Here is a 19,738-nt window from a genome sequence, read left to right as displayed (position 1 = left end):
ATAAATAAATAACAAAACAGGAATGATTCACTGACATTTGCTCCCTATCCAGGTGAGAGAGAGATATGGTTCCAGTGAACTGATTAACATATGCAATTAGAAACTTGCATGCCATTAAATGTAGCCTGGACCTGAGGATTGGTACTATCAAGCTGGTAATGGTAGCTTTTACTGGTGTGTGTGTGTGTCTGATGCAATGCATGTGCATGAAGAAGAAGTAGCAAGTAGCCCCTCCTAAGATGATGCAGATGCTCATATCAACCACCAGGAGGAGGGATTAGGGTCTTATAAGGAAACAACTGTGTTCACGTTAATGAGGTTTCTTATGGACCCACTGACAGATGAAAGGAATGGCAGTGGTGGAGAAATGGTGAGCCACTATGTGGACTTTAAGTCTGCAGTGGAAGTCTGATGGTAATATAAAGTCTGTAACATGGGCGTTACACCCTTGGGTTGCTGCCAGGATGGCCTGTGATGTGGGATTGTAAGCCACTCATGGAGTAGTAGACTGTGAGGTCTGTGGATAACCTGGGTACAGTAACCTTCATGTCTGCTGGATCTGTTGTCCAAGTCTTTCACCAATATGGAATGAACAGGTACAAGTCATTGCAGTAAGGTGGACGGTCAGCAAGCAGGAAAGCAAAAAAAAAAAAACATATAGGAAAAAAATGATCAAGTCAGTTAGAATAATATATTGTTTTACTTATGAACCATGATTTTACTTGCATATCCCACTGAGAGCTAATCACCAGCAGCCACTAAAGAGCTGGAAGCCTGCTACTCTGTATCTAACTACCTTAACCAGTCAACTTGCAATGCTTGCACCATAAATGTGCTTATCCCTAGAATTAAACTTGCCCTCCCTCTGAAATGTCCATCTTCATACAGGAGTAAATAGAACATGCTGACTTATAAATCTTTCACTGAGATTAGAATATCATTGTTCAATAGACCAAAAGGCTAACTGACTCTCAGTTCTTGCCCGAACTCTATTATTCCTTTCAACACCAGCACTCAATACATTCAACATTCATTACATTCCACAGCCATTAATGTCCAAAACATGAGAAAACATAATTTGATCCTCCCTACATGATCTACAAAATGACTAAGACAACTCAATTACTCTCCAAAGACCCATGTTTAAAAAATCCTTAGGAGCAAATACTTTTCTAAGTGAACTCCAGTCAGTTGAAACCATATATCTGCCAATATCCATAAATACACCTTATGCCCTAATTTTAGAACCAAATTACCAGTCTCCCTGCACTTGTTGAACTTGTTTCTTAGATAAAAATAAAATTCAGTTTCTCCTGTATTTCTTTCAGGCACTTCTCAGCTTCTTTTTCTTCAAACAGAATGAACAGCGCTACTCACAACTATTACGCTCCACATGTATAGCACATAGCTGTGTCACAGTTTTGTAAACAACATATAAAAGCAGCAAAAACTAGAGATGTTTTATGGGGCCAAAAACTTTTTCACTGATGTAATTAAAACTATGCTTCCCACTGCTTATCTCTTCCCCCCAATTCTTTATGGTGCTCCCATCCTTACTGACTCTCGGCATCAAAAAAATGAAAACTTGAACAATGCTATAATAAAGTTGCTAAATTTACAGCAAATACCCCTTTCAGAACCCACTACTGTATAGCAATGAAAAGCTTATATTTCTTAGAACTGCCTCATCAACTAACATATACATAACTTTTTACCATCGATAAAATTATCCAGTATCCACCTGCCTGTCCAGCACTAAAAACCATTCTACACAACTATGTTCCCAGTTGGTCATTGTGATCCATTGACCAAAAACTGCTCTCTATCTACAAACCTATCGAATCTGCAGGGTCTATATTATATTCTTGAAAGCTGACAATGTCAAATCTGACATTGTCAACACAAGAATATTGAATGCTCAGAATCTCAAGCATATAAGGGGAGATTTCCATTTACTGCAATGTAGTGCGGTCTCAGAGTTGGTATATTTAAGTAGCGGTTGGTGTGGGGGGTGCATGGGGGCTTGGCCCCCTGCTTAAAACCATTAGGGTACTTTTTTCTTTTTCCTTTTTTTTTCTTTTTATAGTGTCGATGTTTGAAGACACATCGACCATATGGTGTCGACCATATGTTGTTTCATGTTTTCAAACGTCGATCTTATAATATAGACCCAAATCTGCTTGGCATTATGTGTACTTGTACAAGGCTGCTAAGGCCTGGAACTCCTTACCTATATCCATCAGGTCAATACGCTCCCTCCCTTCTTTTAAAACCACTCTGACAGACTTCCTAGCTAAAATCTGTCTCGGTTCTTGCTCAAAACCAGGATAAACTATATCCCTAAATGTGAACAAGTATCTTTTCATTCCTTATACTCCCTTACTCTGCCTTCTTCACTTACATACTTATTTCTATCAAATGCTCTTCCCTGACTTTCTCTCTAAATTTGCCATAAGCCTATTTTCCCTCACTTCATATTGCAATTCCTGTTTGTGTTAGACTAACTTACCTTTAATTTCTCTAAAAACTGTCTAAAATTTCACTAAGTATTAAATGATTGTTACATAACTTGTACTGATTCTTAATCAATGTTTTATATTATGTCTAATATGTTATAATTATTTAAACTGCATATGTTATCATTTTATTTTTGAAGATAGCAAAATTATTGTTCTTAAAATGTTTTGTAATAATTTGGAGCTTGCCCTGGGCCTCCACAGAAAATGGGCTTCTATCCAGTCGGATTATACCAGTAATCAAATGTCAATAAATTAATCTTCTGGGATCTTTTTCAAAAGAAGAAAACAACATATAAAAATGCAAAATATACTAAATAAAATCTCTTACCTCTTCCAGGACAGCGAATGAAATAATTCCGTGCATCCAGTGCATATGTAGGACGTATCTCTCCTCTTACTGGGGTGAATCGGTGGAACATGATCTTATTAAAACAGTAATCTCTCTCCAACCAGCGTAAGGCAGCAGTACACTTTGGGATGGTTGTCCATCTCTTCTGCTTGACCTTTCCTGTGATTAGGTCATAAACATAGACATCGCCTCCTAAAAAGTAACAATAGCACATGCATCATAACTGAGGTTCACTCGGGGTTTCTCTGAATCATAGTAGATTATGTTTGCTTAAAAGTGACACCCATTAACAAATACTAGCACCATCTGCTCTTCAGTTGTCTACCTAAACCTTTTATGCCTTTCAGTGGTCCATCTCATCTCACATTTGTCATCTTATCCTGCTGTATGGAGTTGACTGCTGGATCAAGACCACTGACTCCTCTGACTACTCATTTTCTCTGCATTAGGCAGCCGTGGTAGTGCAACAGTTAACATTGTCGCCTCACAGCAAGAGGTTCTCTGGTTCAATTCTTGGCTGGGGTGCCTTCTGTGCAGAGTCTGCATGTCCTCCCTGCATTTGCGTGGGTTTCCTCTGGGTGCTCTGATTTTCTCCCACATTCCAAAGACATGCAGTAGATAGACTGGACACTCTAAATTGGCCATAGGTGTGACTGAGTCATACGGATGAACTACCACTGCATTACTAGCCACCCAGTGGTGTAAACTTTGGCTTGAGATGATTGTCACTGTTGAAGTGACACCCCGACCCCATGTGCAAATTGGGAAAAGGGGTTGAGGATGGATGGATGGAACCACCTGTTCCTTCCCTCTGTTTGCATAAACTTCCCAGCCTCCTTTTATTACACCTACACTCTCTCATGCTGAAACAATGTCACAGTAGTATAAGCACTGATGGCTGAACATGGAGTCACTGAAGCCAAATCTGTCCAGTTATGCCATTTCAAAAAGTTTTTTTTTTTTTTTTTAAAGAAAACAGAATTTCTGATGGCAACTGCCAAATGTAGAAACATCTTGCTTCTTTCTGACTTGCTTTAGTTTTGGAGTTTGTTACATAATTAAAGAGAATGCAGAGGGCATAGCCTCCTGCATGGATGAGGTGGTTTATGAGTACAGGCAGTAGTATCTGAGTATTGGCTAGGATGATTCAGTGTTGGTGAATCCATATTCACATTCTTAGGAACTGCTTTACTGCTACCAGCAGGAACCACTTCTCATTTGAAAGGGATTAAGGGTCATGGTCTCTTTTTCAAGGTGCTTAGCAGAAAACATCTAGACAGATTGTAATGGCCTACTGTTTTCATACTATGTAGTTTGTGCTAAGGATAGCATTACCTTACAATTTACCAGATATTTATAAAAAAATTGTAGAGATGTCATTCAGTGAATGGCAAACTAAGCCATGGGATAATTAAAGTTCATAGATTACTACTAGGCTAATTGCCCTTGTGGGCCATTTTAAGCCTAGCCAGTTACCCCATGTGGGGATCAAACTCTGCACCTTGTGCATGTAAGGTAACTGCCTTAACCATTATGACACTCTCCCACCTTTGAGGGCCATTTTAAGCCTAGCCAATTACCCGATGTGGGGATCAAACCCCGCACCTTGTGCATGTAAGGTAACCACCATAACCATTATGCCATCCTCCCACCCATCAGCATATACAAGATTGACAGCATAACCTGATGCTCGAAAAGAGGTAGTTTTGAAGAAAAACATTGAGGCTTTATTTCCTGGATGTGTTGTCAAATTGCTTTTACTTCTGGAGGAACTTTTTTTTACAGAAATACTGAATAATATAAAATTCAGTGGGTCACTGTTAAAAGGATAATAGAATGCAAGGAGTAAGAGCATAATGGTGACAGAGTAGAGGTATGCATTAGAAGGCTTGTAGTGCATACATTTTAAAGATTAGTATCCTTGCAGAACTGGTTCTTCTGTAAGAATAGTATGTCTACAATTAAGCACTGTAGTACAGGCTTGCCTGTGCAAAATGGAGCCGTAGTGCATACATTCACTAGTTATGAGGGCATTTGTGAGGAGGCCAACTGCTGGTAAAGCAGATGACCACAGTGATTATGTAATTTTAATAAGATGGTATTCACATAATCTATTTTTAGTGATTCAGAATTTTCAAAATCTCATATGGATTTAATTTCTGAAGGGCTTTGATTTTACATAATGTTTTAGTAGTGGCTGGCTTTCAGTATAGGTGGTACAGAATGGTTTGTGGTTATGTTTGTTTTTTTTTTTTTGGTCTTTTGGTGGACTTTCTGCTTAAATGCTTGTGTCTCACTCTTTTCGTCTGCATTTTTGGTTGCAGTAAAGTGCTTCTTATGTAGTATAGGAATAGGTTTCTTACTAAACAATTATTTGTCCTTTCCGCATGGTTATGTAACCACAGAGTTAGAATCACAGGAAGCCCAAAGCTACCAAGTCTTGCAGGCATCTTCCTCTCTAGATTGCTATATTTATATATATAGATATAAATATAAATATAGATATAGATATATACATACAGGTATATTTATATATGCACAAGCCACAGTTGATTGAAAGGCAGTATTTTTGAACTTTTGGGAGGTATGGCATTGTGGTTGTATGTCAAAGGGTAAGCTGGGAAATATTACTGAACTGTGCTATTTGAAATTGGATGTCTGTTTGGTATGTATTATGTTTTATTTGTATTTTGTTAGAAGTGGTGTAAGTGCAAGGGAGGTGATTGAGTACGTTGTTGATTGCTAATTGCCATAATGTGATTCTGTGGTTATGTGTTTGTGCAAGATCACCTATTAGTGGCTATTGTAAGTCTTTCCTTTTCAAAATCAAACATACAAGAACACACAACCTAATGTTTCCTCGGCACATAGTAGATTGAAACCAGCCAAAGAAAATATCCCAGTTCTCTAGAGAGCATGAATGATTCTATAATCCAGACTCTTGATCAGAAAATATGAGTTTCAGCATGCCTTCATCAGTTAATAATGTTGGTCATCACATGTCAGTAGTCATGACATTTCCATAAACATGAATGATAAAATATATTTAGGAGACAATTCATGAATATCTCAGCAAAATGAAACTAAAAATAAAAAGTTAAACTAAATTAGCATGTGTCATTTAAACCTAGGAGAAACAATGCTCCTAGTTTAATAATCTTCTCTCTCTCACTCTAGTCTAAATTTTCATGGGTTTTGCTTAGCACTCTATCAAAGCCCAAAAATACAAATGTTGTAGAATTATGACTTCAGCTGTATTTATATAGACATTATTCATCATCTTACACTGGACATCACTGAACTGTTTGGATGCATGTGCATGCCTCTGTGTGCATGTGTGTGTGTGTGTGTGTGTGTGTGTGTGTGTGTGTGTGTGTGTGTGTGTGTGTGTGTGTGTGTGTGTGTGACATTAACAAAATCCCTGTCAGTGACTGTACCACACTGACTAGTTGTGCAGCTGAACATTTGCTTCATCATTACAGTCTTCTTACCTTTGAAGAAGAGAACAGAGTCACTCAGGCATTCACCAGCTGGGCATTCCACTGCTGCATCTAGTTTGTCAGGGATTCCTGGAAACAGTTCATGGATTGGTTTGGGATATCCATCTTGCAACATGCCACCAGAGTACATCCATGCACTGGAATCCTGAAAGATGAGTAAATTAAGCAATATAAAAACACAAATAATCATTCCTTTCTTCAATTTTAGACTGGATAACATTGAAAGAATGATGCTGTGTCCTGCGATCAAGGCTGGCTTTGCACAACACCATATTAGGCACATAATTAGCCTCATAACTTTATGTAACATATGTGCTAGATATGCTTAGTAGGTATGCAGGGACAATGTACAGTATTATGCCAGATATATGCAGTGCAGTAACATTGCACAGCAGCATGTCAGGTACACACAGTGCATTAATAATACAGATTAGCATGCTGTGTGTAAACATATGGTATTGCAGGTGTGTGTATCAATGCAGTATGCCTGAGCCTAACACTGTCTATGTCCCTCTGTCAGTGTGCATGAACCTACTTCATTCTCTCACATTCTGACAGTGTATATTAGCCTTCTGCTGTCTCTCGGCCTCTGTCAGTGTGCATGAGTGTGCATGATCCTACAGCTATGTCTGTTCTTCTGACAGTGTGCATAGGCCAACTGCTTTCTCTATCCCTCTGTAAGTGTGCATGAGTGCACTGCTACCTTTGTCCCCTCTATCAGTGTGCATGAGCCTACTGCTATCTCTGTCCTTTTTTAGTGTGCATGAGCCTACTGCTGTGTCTGTCCTTCTATCGGTGTACATACACTCATTGCTATCTCTGTGCCTCTATCAGTGTGCATGAGCCTACTGCTCTCTCTCACCCTCTGTCAGTGTGCATGAATGTGCATGAGCCTACTGCTTTCTCTGTCCCTCTGTCAGTGTGCATGAACCTACTGCTGTGTCTGTCCTTTTTTAAGTGAGTATGAGTCTACTGCTCATACTGCTCAACCTCTTATAGCAAGAAATCTGGACAAAGCCATAAATAAAAGTGGGACAAAGGCCCAAAAATAGGGAAATTTTTTTAAATATTGCACTTAAAAACTTAGAAAGTTGACAGAATAACAGGTTCTGCATTAGCATGAATTTTCTGAAGGATATGAAGTCTCAAACTCAAATGTGTGCCATTATTTTCTAACTTCAGTCTTTAATGATTTGCCACCCATTTGCCAGAAAACCCCAATTTAATGAAAAACGGAGCAAAACTATGAGGCAAAAATCTGAACATTCTGCAAAAATCTGCACATCTGAGAGGTATGTTACTGCTGCATCTGTCCCTCTGTCAGTGTGCATGAGTCTACTGCTGTCTCTGTCCTTCTGTCTGTCCATCTGTGTATATGAGCCCACTGCTGTCTGTGGCCCTCTGTCAGTGTATATGAGCCCACTGCTGTCTCTGCCCCTCTGTCAGTGTGTTTGAACCCACTACTGTCTGTGGCCCTCTGCCAGTGTGCATGAACCCACTGTTGTCTCTATCCCTCTATCAGTGTTCATGTGCCAACTGTTCTCTCTCTCTCTCTCTCTCTCTCTCTTTCATTCTTGCATCTGTCACCTTTTTGAATATATTTAATGTCCCCAAATACCTCCTCCACTGTATCCTCCTAATACTAATTGCACACTTCCCTTCCAAAATATTTAGATGCCTCTATATAAGACACACACTCTGCAAGGAATTCCACCTTTTAAGATCTCCAGAGTAAGACACGTTTTAGCGAATTTTTAAATTCTGATGGATCGTTCACACTAAATCCCTGCAAAGGGGTTCTTTGCACTTTATTATCCAGATTAACAAATGTTGTTCCAGACTTTTAGCTGTTTCTGGCTGTTTAAAATGGCATTTTTTACATATATTATTGCATTTTTCTACAATAGCTGCAGCAGTACTAAACAACTTTTTATTATTAAAATTATACGAACATTTGCCATTTTCTTGTTTTGGTACAGCATGCAACTATGAAAATCATATATAACATAATGAGATAACACTAGAAGTCCCTGCCCCAGGAGCCAAAGTGTATATAGTGACAATTTTCAATAGATGTCTTAATCATTTCCTCTCGCTCTATTACAGGTAACCCCCCCCCCCCCCACAAACATACACACAGACTACCAAATCATTATTCTGCTCTTCACCATCTTCTTTGAGTTTTAAAAAGATTATGTTATCCTAACCTTGTCTTTTTCTTTATTTCTGTTTTAATGTACCAGTATGTATCACCATCAGTTCATGCTTTTTGTTCACAGCTTTTTTGTTTGTCCTAAGCCCTCTTTTAGCAAGTGATGTTATTTACCGGACCTTTTGCAGACCATCACTTTCAGTTTCAGCCCATCAGATCTGTTCATTTGGAACTGCTTTTTGTGCTGATACTCCAGACCATCATGTCTATGTAAGGACCTCTTAAGAATTGCTGACGTGCTATAGACTACCCCCCAACTCCTGAATCTGTCCAGAGAGTCAGTTCTGCTGATCTGTTCTCCTTAATCACCAGCCATAGCTGATGTATGTTTCCTTTTGCATGGTACCCACAATTATTCTGTCCACTATCACATCAAAGTCTCACTCTGCCTTAGATCCCTGGGTGGCACACTGGTGCAGTGGCTATTGTCATTGCTCCATAGTTCAGTCTTAATCGTATTTTTCTGTTTGTGTGAACTTTCCTTATTTCCCTTGTAGCAACAAATATGTGTATATACACATACATGCTTCTGATGAGACATTAAATTAAAGGTCCCTTCTCCCTGACATGGTGGTAGCTGAAGTGGATGTAAAAGAACCAATAGCACTTGTCAAAAAGGAAATTTCCCCAGTATCCTGGCAAAACTTCCCCTAGTCAATATAAATATCACCTCAGGTCCCACAGGCTAGTGGAATTAATCCAATCAACAAAGGACAGACAGATAGATAGATAGATAGATAGATAGATAGATAGATAGATAGATAGATAGATAGATAGATAGAGAGATAGAGAGATAAATAGATAGATAGATAGATAGATAGATAGATAGATAGATAGATAGATAGATAGATAGATAGAAGACTTACAATGAAATGCCAGTTGTAGCTGCATCGGTTTCATATGGGTATTATAATTTTCCTCTCACATCACAAAGAAGTAATGGTTAAGTTAATTTGCCAATCTAAATTATATATACATGCATATAGCCATTGTGGCCAGAATAGTGGGTGAAAAGAGTTCACAAAAAATTATTCCACTTATTGGTTAATAAGTGGTTAAAAACACAAAAAGTAACGATTAACTGGTATAGAGACATCTCTTACCAAAAAGGATTTATATATTGCTAAACAAACTGATATTTCTATTTGCTTTTCAATTTAGAAATGATTAATTATACATTTTAATAATGAATGCTCTTTCTCTGATTTGTACTGGGGATGAAGCAAAGTATTAGCCTTATTTATACTTTCCTGCTGCTGCTCGCAAATCAATGGGAATCTGAAAAACATTGTTGTGAAAGTCTTCTATATCTGCAGTATCCTGATTTCTAGGTATGACATCCAAATAGCCAGACAGCATCAATATTTGAAGTGGCTAGTACTATAAAAGAGGGCAAAAATCTGATCTCCCTGCTAGTTGACTTGTTTGGGTCAAATTAATAGCAAAACATCCACTCTTGGAAGGAAAAGTCACCTTAATTTTGGCATTTTAGTTCAAAGTGGGACTTCTTTTCATTGCTGTACTAACAAGGGATAAAACACCGATTCCTTCTTTCACAATAGTTGTCTTTACGTCATACTCTAAGCATTCTTTTCCATCCAAGCTCTAGTCCATTTGTTAGTCTGCACAAACGTCTTTGTTTGAAAACCGGGATCTGTTGCCGACCCTCACTGTGAATTTAAGGTAAATCACATTATGTACTTGCACTGAAGCTTGACCCTGCAATCCTATTCCTTTCCTCTTACATCCTTGTTTGCTGCTCTGTAACGTATGTATCTATATATCTATTCTCCACCCTACTGACTTCAACTAATAACTCCAGCTGGAGATATGACCCTAAAGCCCTCGCACTTAGCCCAAAAATCAGTTTTTATTAGATTTTTATTAATGCATTTTCTCCTTTTACACCAGTATTACCAGCATACTTCTCAACCTCTTTGCTCAAGAATTCTGGACAAAGCCAAAAATATTGTGTAAATAAAAGCTTCAAATCAGAGACATTTATTAACATAATTTAATTCACTTGAAAAGTCAATAGAGCAACAGGTTTTGCAGCAACATACATTTTCTGAACAATAAGAAATACAAAACTCTAATTTCTGGCATTATTGACTGACTTTAATCCTCAGTGATTTACCAGAAAATGAGAAAAAAAAAACTTACAAAGAAGGGGGCAAAAATATGAGTCAAACCAGGGACATAGAATAACATACCAGACTTGTGATGGAATATAGATTCACTGAGGAATTTAGTAGGGTCCAAGACTAGTGGTAAAATGGAAGGAAGGAAGGTTAGACAGACAAATGTATAAGAGATCGCCACCATTCTTGGATGGACTCACTGGACATATGGTCTTATTCTGATGTCTTCTATAGCAGAGAAGTCTGTCAAACCCTGGCAGATCCTTTGCGATTTATCTTTCCTTACCTATTTTATCCTTTTGTCTATTCATTTTCATAGTTTAAAACATTATTTCATATAAAAACACAAAAATCACTGACAATGGTGCTAAAAAGTAAACTTGGCCAATGTCTGCCTATTCCTATTTAATACTTTTATAATCTTTCTAAAAGCTCATCACATCCTGGGTCCTTGTACCATGTCTTGTAAAATCACAATTTTTTTCTTTCAGTTCTTCATCAGAAAAATTGCTTATGTATCTACTACACTTGTTTTCCCCAAACAAAGTCCCTGTCTTTTTCCTGATTTTTGGGAAGGGAATGTCAAATATATATATTGTCTTGTTCTCATTTTCCTTTCTTTAGGGAAGCACCAGTGGGCTTCACTACCGATAGAGCTTGTTTCTAATTCTGCAGGGCTGATACTGTGAACATCACACAGATTATTAACTGACCTCCTCTAAACTGACACAACTTTCTCAACAGTGTTGTAGTTTGTCAGCCCATGGATCTGCAATGAGAATTTTAAGATATAACCTGGTAAGTATATAAAATTGTAATCCTATTTTACCCTTGAAATAACCATCATCAAGCAGCCATTTTGAGAAAACGTTTGAAACTCAGCTTTCAAACTAAAGGAGTTCCTGTACTTGCATTGATTCATTTGTTAAATAATGGTTGACATTTATTACAATTGTTATTTTTGATTGGTTTTACAAAAAAAATAGTCTTGACTCAATGATTTCTTCCTAAAGCACTCTATTTAGGTAATAACTGCAGTTGATTTTTGTCATATTTAAGCAGCTTAGTGTGACAGACTTTAATACTGACAGATTAATGAACTAACTTATGGAAGACTGAATGCATCTCCCTGGAACACCATTCTAATGCTTATGCAGTGTGACTACATGTTCGTTTAACCAGAACATAGGCACATAGGAATAATAGTAGGCAACCGATCATAGGGACAATAATATGCCTAGCCATATACTCCTTTAAAAGTAAAAGTTCTTGCCACCCTTTTCAAGCACTTAATAGTGCTCAACTGCTAAACAAATCAGGGCCATACATGATGACCGTAGTATGAGATTATGTCTACCCATTCAATCATCAAAACTTGCCTTTAAGGTAAACTAAAGTCATACTTTGTTTGACGTGCAATGCAAACTTATTCTGTATCCTGGGAATGCATTGAGTTACAAAGCTTTTTTCCTCTAGATTTAGGTCTTTGGCTGAAAAAGCAAGACGCAGGTCACCTCTGGTCTGCAGGTAGGCTACTGAGTAGAAGGAGAGTCATGCTAATCTCCCAGGAAAGCTAAGGGATTTAAGGTCTTTACTATTTGTTAGAAAATCTTTGGGGCCATTCGTTTTTATGAGCAGTATGATCAGATTTATACATACCAAAGGGGTAATTGTACTCAATGATGGGTCTGATAAGGGAAGAGTATAGTGATAGGATGAATCCTTTGGATCTTGAGGATATTTCCCTAGAAAGTAGCTGAGCAAGATGGTAGGAATTCCTGTCTATGGTGGAAACATAATGCTTCTTCATTTAGTGATTGATTGATTTGTTTGTTAGTTATTTTAATGTGTTTATTTTTGTTTGTTTTTTTTGTTAAATTGCAAATTGTCTGTTTTCAGTAGAGCTCCCAGGAAGATAAGCTCCACAATGTAAGTACAGCAATTACTTTTAGTAACTAAAGCAATAGTTAAACTATACCATTCTAATATGCGCAGTTGTGTAAGCATGCAAATATATTTAGGTGATTAACAAACCAGTCTAGTAGATACACTCATGTTTGTATATATGTTAGGATAATAACATAATCTTCATAGAAATGACATTTCTAAACATACATTTCTAGTAATAACTATCTTATCTACTGCAAGCAAAAATCCTGGCTCAATAAATGGTTCAATGAAATTGTCTATAAATACTGCCATGGCAACACAATGATAGACTAAAGGGACACCAGCTTAGGGAAATTGAGTCTGAATCATATAGCCAATGGAAGCACCTGTACAAGTAGATAGAACTTGCTCCAAGATGCTACTACCTTGGAGTTGGTTATATTTAACAGGGATGTTCCAGCCACCCTCCTCCCAGACTATATTTCATTAACCAAAAGACTTGGTGAATTGTTCTGTAGCTGATTAAATTTTGGTCATCTCCATTGATCATACTGGCATTACTGAGATACTGATATATTGACCACCAATACTCCATTTCACTGCTGAGTCATCTATCTCTAATGTACAGGCACAACTAAAAGCTGTCCATAGGGTAACCAATACCTTTAACACTATGGCAAGGAAATCGGTTGCTAAGAATATCCTAATTTCCAAACTACAGTATGCTGTTCCCCATGTAATACTCTCTATTTTTCTTAATGCCACCTCACTACAAAGAACTGTTAAAAAATCTTTCATTTCATTAGTCTTTCTGACACAAAGCTTCATCACGGCACCCTGCTAAAGTCTACTAATATCCTGCTAATATTACTAAATCCAGGTGCTTCAGTGACATAGCAGGATAAAGGCCTGACTACAGCCCAGGCATCCCAGGTTCAATTAGCAGCTCGGGCATCTGATGGACTGGTAGGGAGGGATGGGCACTACTATGCCTGGTGAGTAAATAGTTCTATGGGGATCTCCTCTGAAAATCCCTGATGGAGGCAGGGAACATCATGCTAGAAGGTGAAGGCGAAAGGGGGAGTATGGTGGGGAAAAGGCTGAGCTGTTACTGTGATGGGGCTATATGCCACATGACCCCTTTTCATGCCTGCCCCTCAGGTCATATCTTATACAGCCAAGGGAGGGGGGAAGCAGGGTAGGTCAAAGGGTAGAAAACCCCTGGATAGAAGACAGACAGCATGCCCACCTCAGGGCATCCTCAGGATCCTTGCTGTCCCAGATTAAATTCAGGCATTGGACTGGGGAGTAGGCCTAGTAAATGTCTTGGGGCACTGGAACAGCTGTCAGAATGACAGAAGGGGAGAAAAAGTATTACAAAATTCATCTTTGTTATTGCCTCCTTTGTCTATAAGCTTCTTCTTATCTTGTCTTCCTGTTACCCACCCAGCTTTCCTATTCCTTATAGTAGGACCGGCCTTTGGTCAACTGGTGCCCTAGGCAAAAGGTTTCCACAGCACCCCACCCCCCACCCAGTGACCCCATTCTGGTCTACCTACACCATATAGATTACTGGAAAAGCGCCTCTGCTACAGTAGTGTCCTAGGCATCCGCCTAGCTGGCCTATGCCTAAGGCCTGCTATGCCTTATAGCAATGTCCATTACGAAGGTAAAACTCAGAAACACTTACTTCATGATACCCCTTTACTTTGTCACCAATGAAAGGCCTTTGTCAGGCTTGATTCTGTAGTATGGATTTATGTTCCATCAGAGGATGGAAATTAGCCTATACTTTTAATCTTTATATAAAGTAATTCTTGTCCAGCTAACAAACTCCAATCAATGTAAAAGTTTCCAACTCCTGTCTGGCCTTTCTATCTCCCTTTTTCTCTTTGCCTTTCTCCCCCACAGCACTTATTCATTTCATGCTGTAACACTTCTTACTCCTCTCTGGCCTTCCTTTCGATCTCCCTCTTTACTTTTGTTTTTCTCCCCCAAAATACCCCTCCTTTTCATGATGAAGCTCACCTAATGACCCACCAGACTCTTAAATTACAATTAAAATTTAACACATATTTCCTTATTTTCTGATGCATTTCATAAATCTGTCCTTCATTTTATTTAAAATGCATGCATTTCCTGATTTTACTGTTTTAACTTATTTGTGTTTTACAAATTGTTTCATCTCATTAACCAACTGTTTGGATATTGTGTATAAATGCAGAATTTCTGAAACAAATATGCCTTGCACATAATTGTACACATAATTTTGAGTTTCTACAGTATTGTGGGTTTTACCAGAGAAGTTGGCAGTTAATTAAATAATGTTTTTTAGTGATTTTTGTATGCTTACTGCCTTATGCTACCTCTATTATATGAATGTTTACTTCTTAAACTAGTAGGTAATGCACTATTATTTGAAAATATTAGAACTGAGTGCCTTGACTTTGGATGTGACTAAAGAGGGCCCATGGGCTATGCCACTCACACACAGAATTAAAAAAAAATGTTAGAATGAATATATAAAAATAAGTTAGTAAATTGTTAGAACAGTAATAATACTCACACTAGTCTGTTGCTGCTAAGAAAATATTGGAAATGCAATGCTGATAAACTGTTTAATTACCTTAAACAGGAAAACCTTGTTGTGTACATCTAACTTGTGTCTGCTGTGTATTCGGCAAGCTGCATCTATTGGTCCTCTGATTCCTGGATAGGAAGCACTGAGGTACTCCGCAGAACTCACGCCACCTTTCCACACAAAGTCACCTGCAATAACATACATGTGTTATGATCTGCATTTCATAGCATTTCATGTTGTCATCGGACAGCAGGTGCACTGTATTTAACTAGTATATATTGACTTTAAGATCTTATGCAAGACAAAACATTTAAAATTATGTTCTAATGATAGAAAATGTCTACTTAGCCCAGCACATGTTCTTATAGCACAATGCAAACATATCTTAATTATGTCAAGCAGAGAAACAAAAATCTCCATTCAGGTAGATGTTTCTTTTGGCTTCTGTAATGGCATGGCTTCCCCTTTCACTACTATTTGTTCTACTGCTCTTCATGGCTCCCTTGATCTTTACTTATGTTATCTTTGGCCGGTTCCTAGCTGTACTATTTACTTTACCATTCTAACTTATTATCCTCAGATTTGAACCACTGGTTTCATACAAGGCTAGAGGAGCTGTGCCAAAGCCCCAGTAGTTAAGCACATAATGAAAATATACAGTGCATTAATCACAAGCCTTGAAAGTGCAACGTCACTATTTTATACAGTAGGACTGTAACTCTGCTTTATGACTTCTCAGATATATGCCTGCTAACTGTAAGCTGCACACATATTTGTGGCTGCCTATTCTACACAAAGACTTAATTATAACAGTTACAATGTGGCTGCTATCTAAACTGACCTGTAATTGTATCTGGTTCACATTAGGGAACCCTTGGGAACAAAGCTATATCAATGTAGTAGGCTTTGAAACATTCAGCCTATGCAGTTCTAAATAGTTCCACCTGTCACTCAGTACACTGAATCTATAATTTATTTATTTAGTATTTGTAAACAAGGCACACTACCAGCACCAGCTTTCAATGGCAACCCTGTATTTTTTTTAATTTTAATATATTTATTTGTTATGCAGGTATGTAAACTAGTCCTTTCTAGGCCCTTTGCACCCATAAACAAGAGCAGAACAGCATGGGAAATGAAGACTTGTATATAAAATTTCGCATAGTCAGCAACCTGTTTTGGAGAGACGAGACCAACAAATACCTGGGGAATACTCATGCAGATATAGACCAAACATGTAAAATCTCACACACACACAAAGTGACTGAATGCCAAAACTGAACCCCAGATGCTGGCACTATGAGATAGTAAAGTTACCAATGAACCACCTTGCTAGTGGTGACTTATAGTCACAAATTTATGGGCAAGATTGTCATTTAGGGAATCGCATTCTAGTCTGCAACATGCAGCTCATCCTGAGGAAAGGGGAATATAAATTTGTATTATCTAGACTAGAATGATAAATCACCCCTTTCCTCCTTATGATGTTTTTAAGGGTAATATTAACTAGTGAAGAGTAGAGGCACCAAAATAAAACTATTATAGACTTCACAACCTGGTGGGTACCTTCAGGAGGAGTTGCTTTGTGAGACAACTTTATAATCAGGCAAATACTTAGGTATATTCCACTCAGAATCTGCCACAAAGATACTACAGTAGATCTGGAAATGCTCCATAAGGATAACATGAGCCACTGCGCCAAACATTGCTCAGTGATCAAGTAGACATATGGCAGTACAACACTGATCCCTCACCTATACAGTATCATTCACTGTCTTAGTGAGGGCATTTTTGATACTGTGACTGCTCTTTAAACTACTTAGACATAGGTTCATAGATGTATACTAGGCCAATGGCCACAGAGGTCTTTTTTAAACCTAGCCACACATCCCAAGAATGTGACTAAAGTTGACAATCAAACCCTGTAGCTTGTGTCTGTGAGATAAACACCTTAACCATTATGCTATGGGGTCATTTACATCCACCTGAGCTATGACCAACTCAGGCATATGGGGACTTGGTTTAACATCTCATCTGAAGAATGACACACTCAGGACTGCAGTACCCTGCTTATGTTGTACTGCATCATCAGAAAGTTATCCCAACTACCTGGTGTGTGAATAGAACCTACATGGATCATAGGCATTATGGGGAGAAGGTAGTATTGTTGTACATGCATTGCTTTCTCCAAAGCATACAGATCCAAAGTTGATTTCTGAATAATTAGTGTAACAATCAACTCTTTAAGAACATGAAAATCTAAATTTGGAAAATGTAAAATTGTAAAATGTGCATTTCGCTTATTATTGTTGCTACAGCCATTTTTTGCTACCGTACAGTTTTGCTATATATTGTTATTTTCTGTTCTGTTTTTGATATGTACAGCTTTCCTGTCTCTTAATTACATTTTTTTCTTCTTTGTGAATTATTTCACCCAAGCAGTACCTGCAAATGGTCAGTTGTGGTCAGTGTACTACCCAGGTAAATAAATGTAAAATAAAAATAAACTAAATAAAAAAGAAAAGCACACCCATTCGTACTAAGATCTGCACAGTGTGAAAATCATTAGAGAGAGGGCTATTAGATTTAGCATGAATAAATGTAAAATGCTATGTGTCCAATCAATAATATGCAGGATACAAGAGAAAAATGAACCTTGTAACCACAGATTAGTAAGTAACCATCTCAATTTCTGAGGAGGAAAAGGCTTTTCGGTGTGAGAAACAGGCTGGACTGTGTACACTGCCCCCAGTCTAGAACAGCATAGCCAGTTAGTTTGATGCTGAAAAGATTACACTGGGAAACATTTCTGTCTTCTTATATATGATCTTTAACTGGAAAACACAGTAATCTTCCTACAATAAAGTAGCATCTTGCCCTATGCACTGCAATCTTCAAACCACTGTCATCTTGAGATCATACAACCTATGATCATAACATCTTTCATGCAGACCATGTGATGAAGGATGGACACAAAGTGGTAATAAATGATCCAGAGTACTGTTGACATTCTGATTATAAGATACTTCCAGTTCATTCTGGATCATCAGCACTTAGTCCAGATTGGACAGATTTAACAATGAATCATGTTACTGTTTAATTTGTAGTACAAAACTCTGTATTGAATGAAGGAGGTCTATAGCAATTTGAATCAGTGAATAATCAGCAGATTAGAACCCTTCCAGTTCTCATACTTAACATGTCTTTTGGAAGATCAAATCTAAAGCATGATCTTTAAAGAGTCTGTGTCAGTGGATCAACGCATAGCATACTTATCTTTGACACTGAAAGATCAGCAGAATCAAGATGTTTGGATACATTTTCCAGCACTGACACTACAGTACAGCATTAGGGGAGTGGAGGTTATTTTACTCCAAGGTGCTGTCCTTTGGATGAGACATTAAACCCCTGATCCATTTGCCTGAGATGGTGGTAGCTTGTCTGGATTTAAAAGAGCCCCATGGCACATACTGAAAAGAGTAAGGGAATCTTCCTGTTGTCCTATGAAAATGTATTATATTCAGTATGAATAATACCTCAGTTCTACTCTGAAAATAGACCATGTCATTTAGAACTTTGGATGGTGGTAATGACACCATTTCCACCAGTGTTGCAAGGGGAAATGTGGCCACTACCATCACTGTAGCAGGATGCTATCCACTATGATATCAAGATGATTGACACTGTTGGAGTTTGGGAAGAACCACTGCTAACCAAGAGTGAAATTATATCAGGAAAATGCACACGTCTATCAATAGATAATTCACAAAATACAACATGAACCTAAGAGCATACAGGGAATATACAATGCTGTCCTTGGTCTAGGCTTACACACACACACACAGACACACACACACACACACACACACACACACACACACACACACACACACACACACGCACAATTCAAGGAAGGCTTGCAGTATTCTCCTATTTCTCTACAGCTTTCTGCCTGGCACTGTAGTATTGCCATCACAGTGTAAATACAGACTAAAATATATTCAGGTTGGTACACCTGCATAAAAACAGACAGAATGCATACAGAAAAAAAATGAGCTCCAACTATCTGCATTTAGGGTTACCACTTGTCCCTCTTTGCGAGGGACAGCCCCACTTTGGCAGTTGTGTCCTGTGGAAAAAAATAAAAAATGGCAAATGTCCTGAGATTTTAAAACAAAATATATTTCTAAAGTTTTCTTTAATAGTTGCATAAAACAGTTATTTTCTATCTGGAACACATAAATATTATATGACATAGCATAAGCAACACAAATGCTATAAAAATAACCTTTTATTTTATAAAAAGTGAACTTCTGTCCTTTGCACTGGCAATGGGTATGTTTTGTCCTGCAAGATCTCACATTTCTACAAAAAATGTCCCACATTGGGCTTTTGAAAAGGTGGCAACCTTGTCTGCATTCCCTGGTTATATCTTACTACAGAAATATTCCAAAGCTGTCTAGTACTCACACACAGGCCTACCGCAAGCAAGACAGCATCAAATCATTTCTGGCATAGCATAGGACAATTATATATAATGTTTTTG

The 19,738-nt window shown here is 38.0% G+C and overlaps 1 protein-coding gene across 1 annotated transcript in view; it reads right to left on the bottom strand.

Annotated features, from left to right (window-relative positions):
* The window catches only part of LOC122803407 (hemopexin-like), a 56,119-nt gene that overhangs the window by 17,657 nt on the left and 18,724 nt on the right, over positions 1 to 19,738 (bottom strand). Inside the window, exons 4-6 of the mRNA XM_044073009.1 lie at positions 15,238 to 15,380; positions 6,360 to 6,513; positions 2,848 to 3,060 (exon numbers count right to left, since the gene is read on the bottom strand). Coding sequence (XP_043928944.1) covers positions 2,848 to 3,060; positions 6,360 to 6,513; positions 15,238 to 15,380 — 510 coding nt within the window. The remainder of the gene's footprint in view (positions 1 to 2,847; positions 3,061 to 6,359; positions 6,514 to 15,237; positions 15,381 to 19,738) is intronic.

Source organism: Protopterus annectens, chromosome 5.part1 (assembly GCF_019279795.1).
Source record: "Protopterus annectens isolate FY-2018-M chromosome 5.part1, PAN1.0, whole genome shotgun sequence".
Classification (NCBI taxonomy): Eukaryota; Metazoa; Chordata; order Ceratodontiformes; family Protopteridae; genus Protopterus; species Protopterus annectens.
This window is presented reverse-complemented; position numbering and strand designations above follow the sequence as displayed.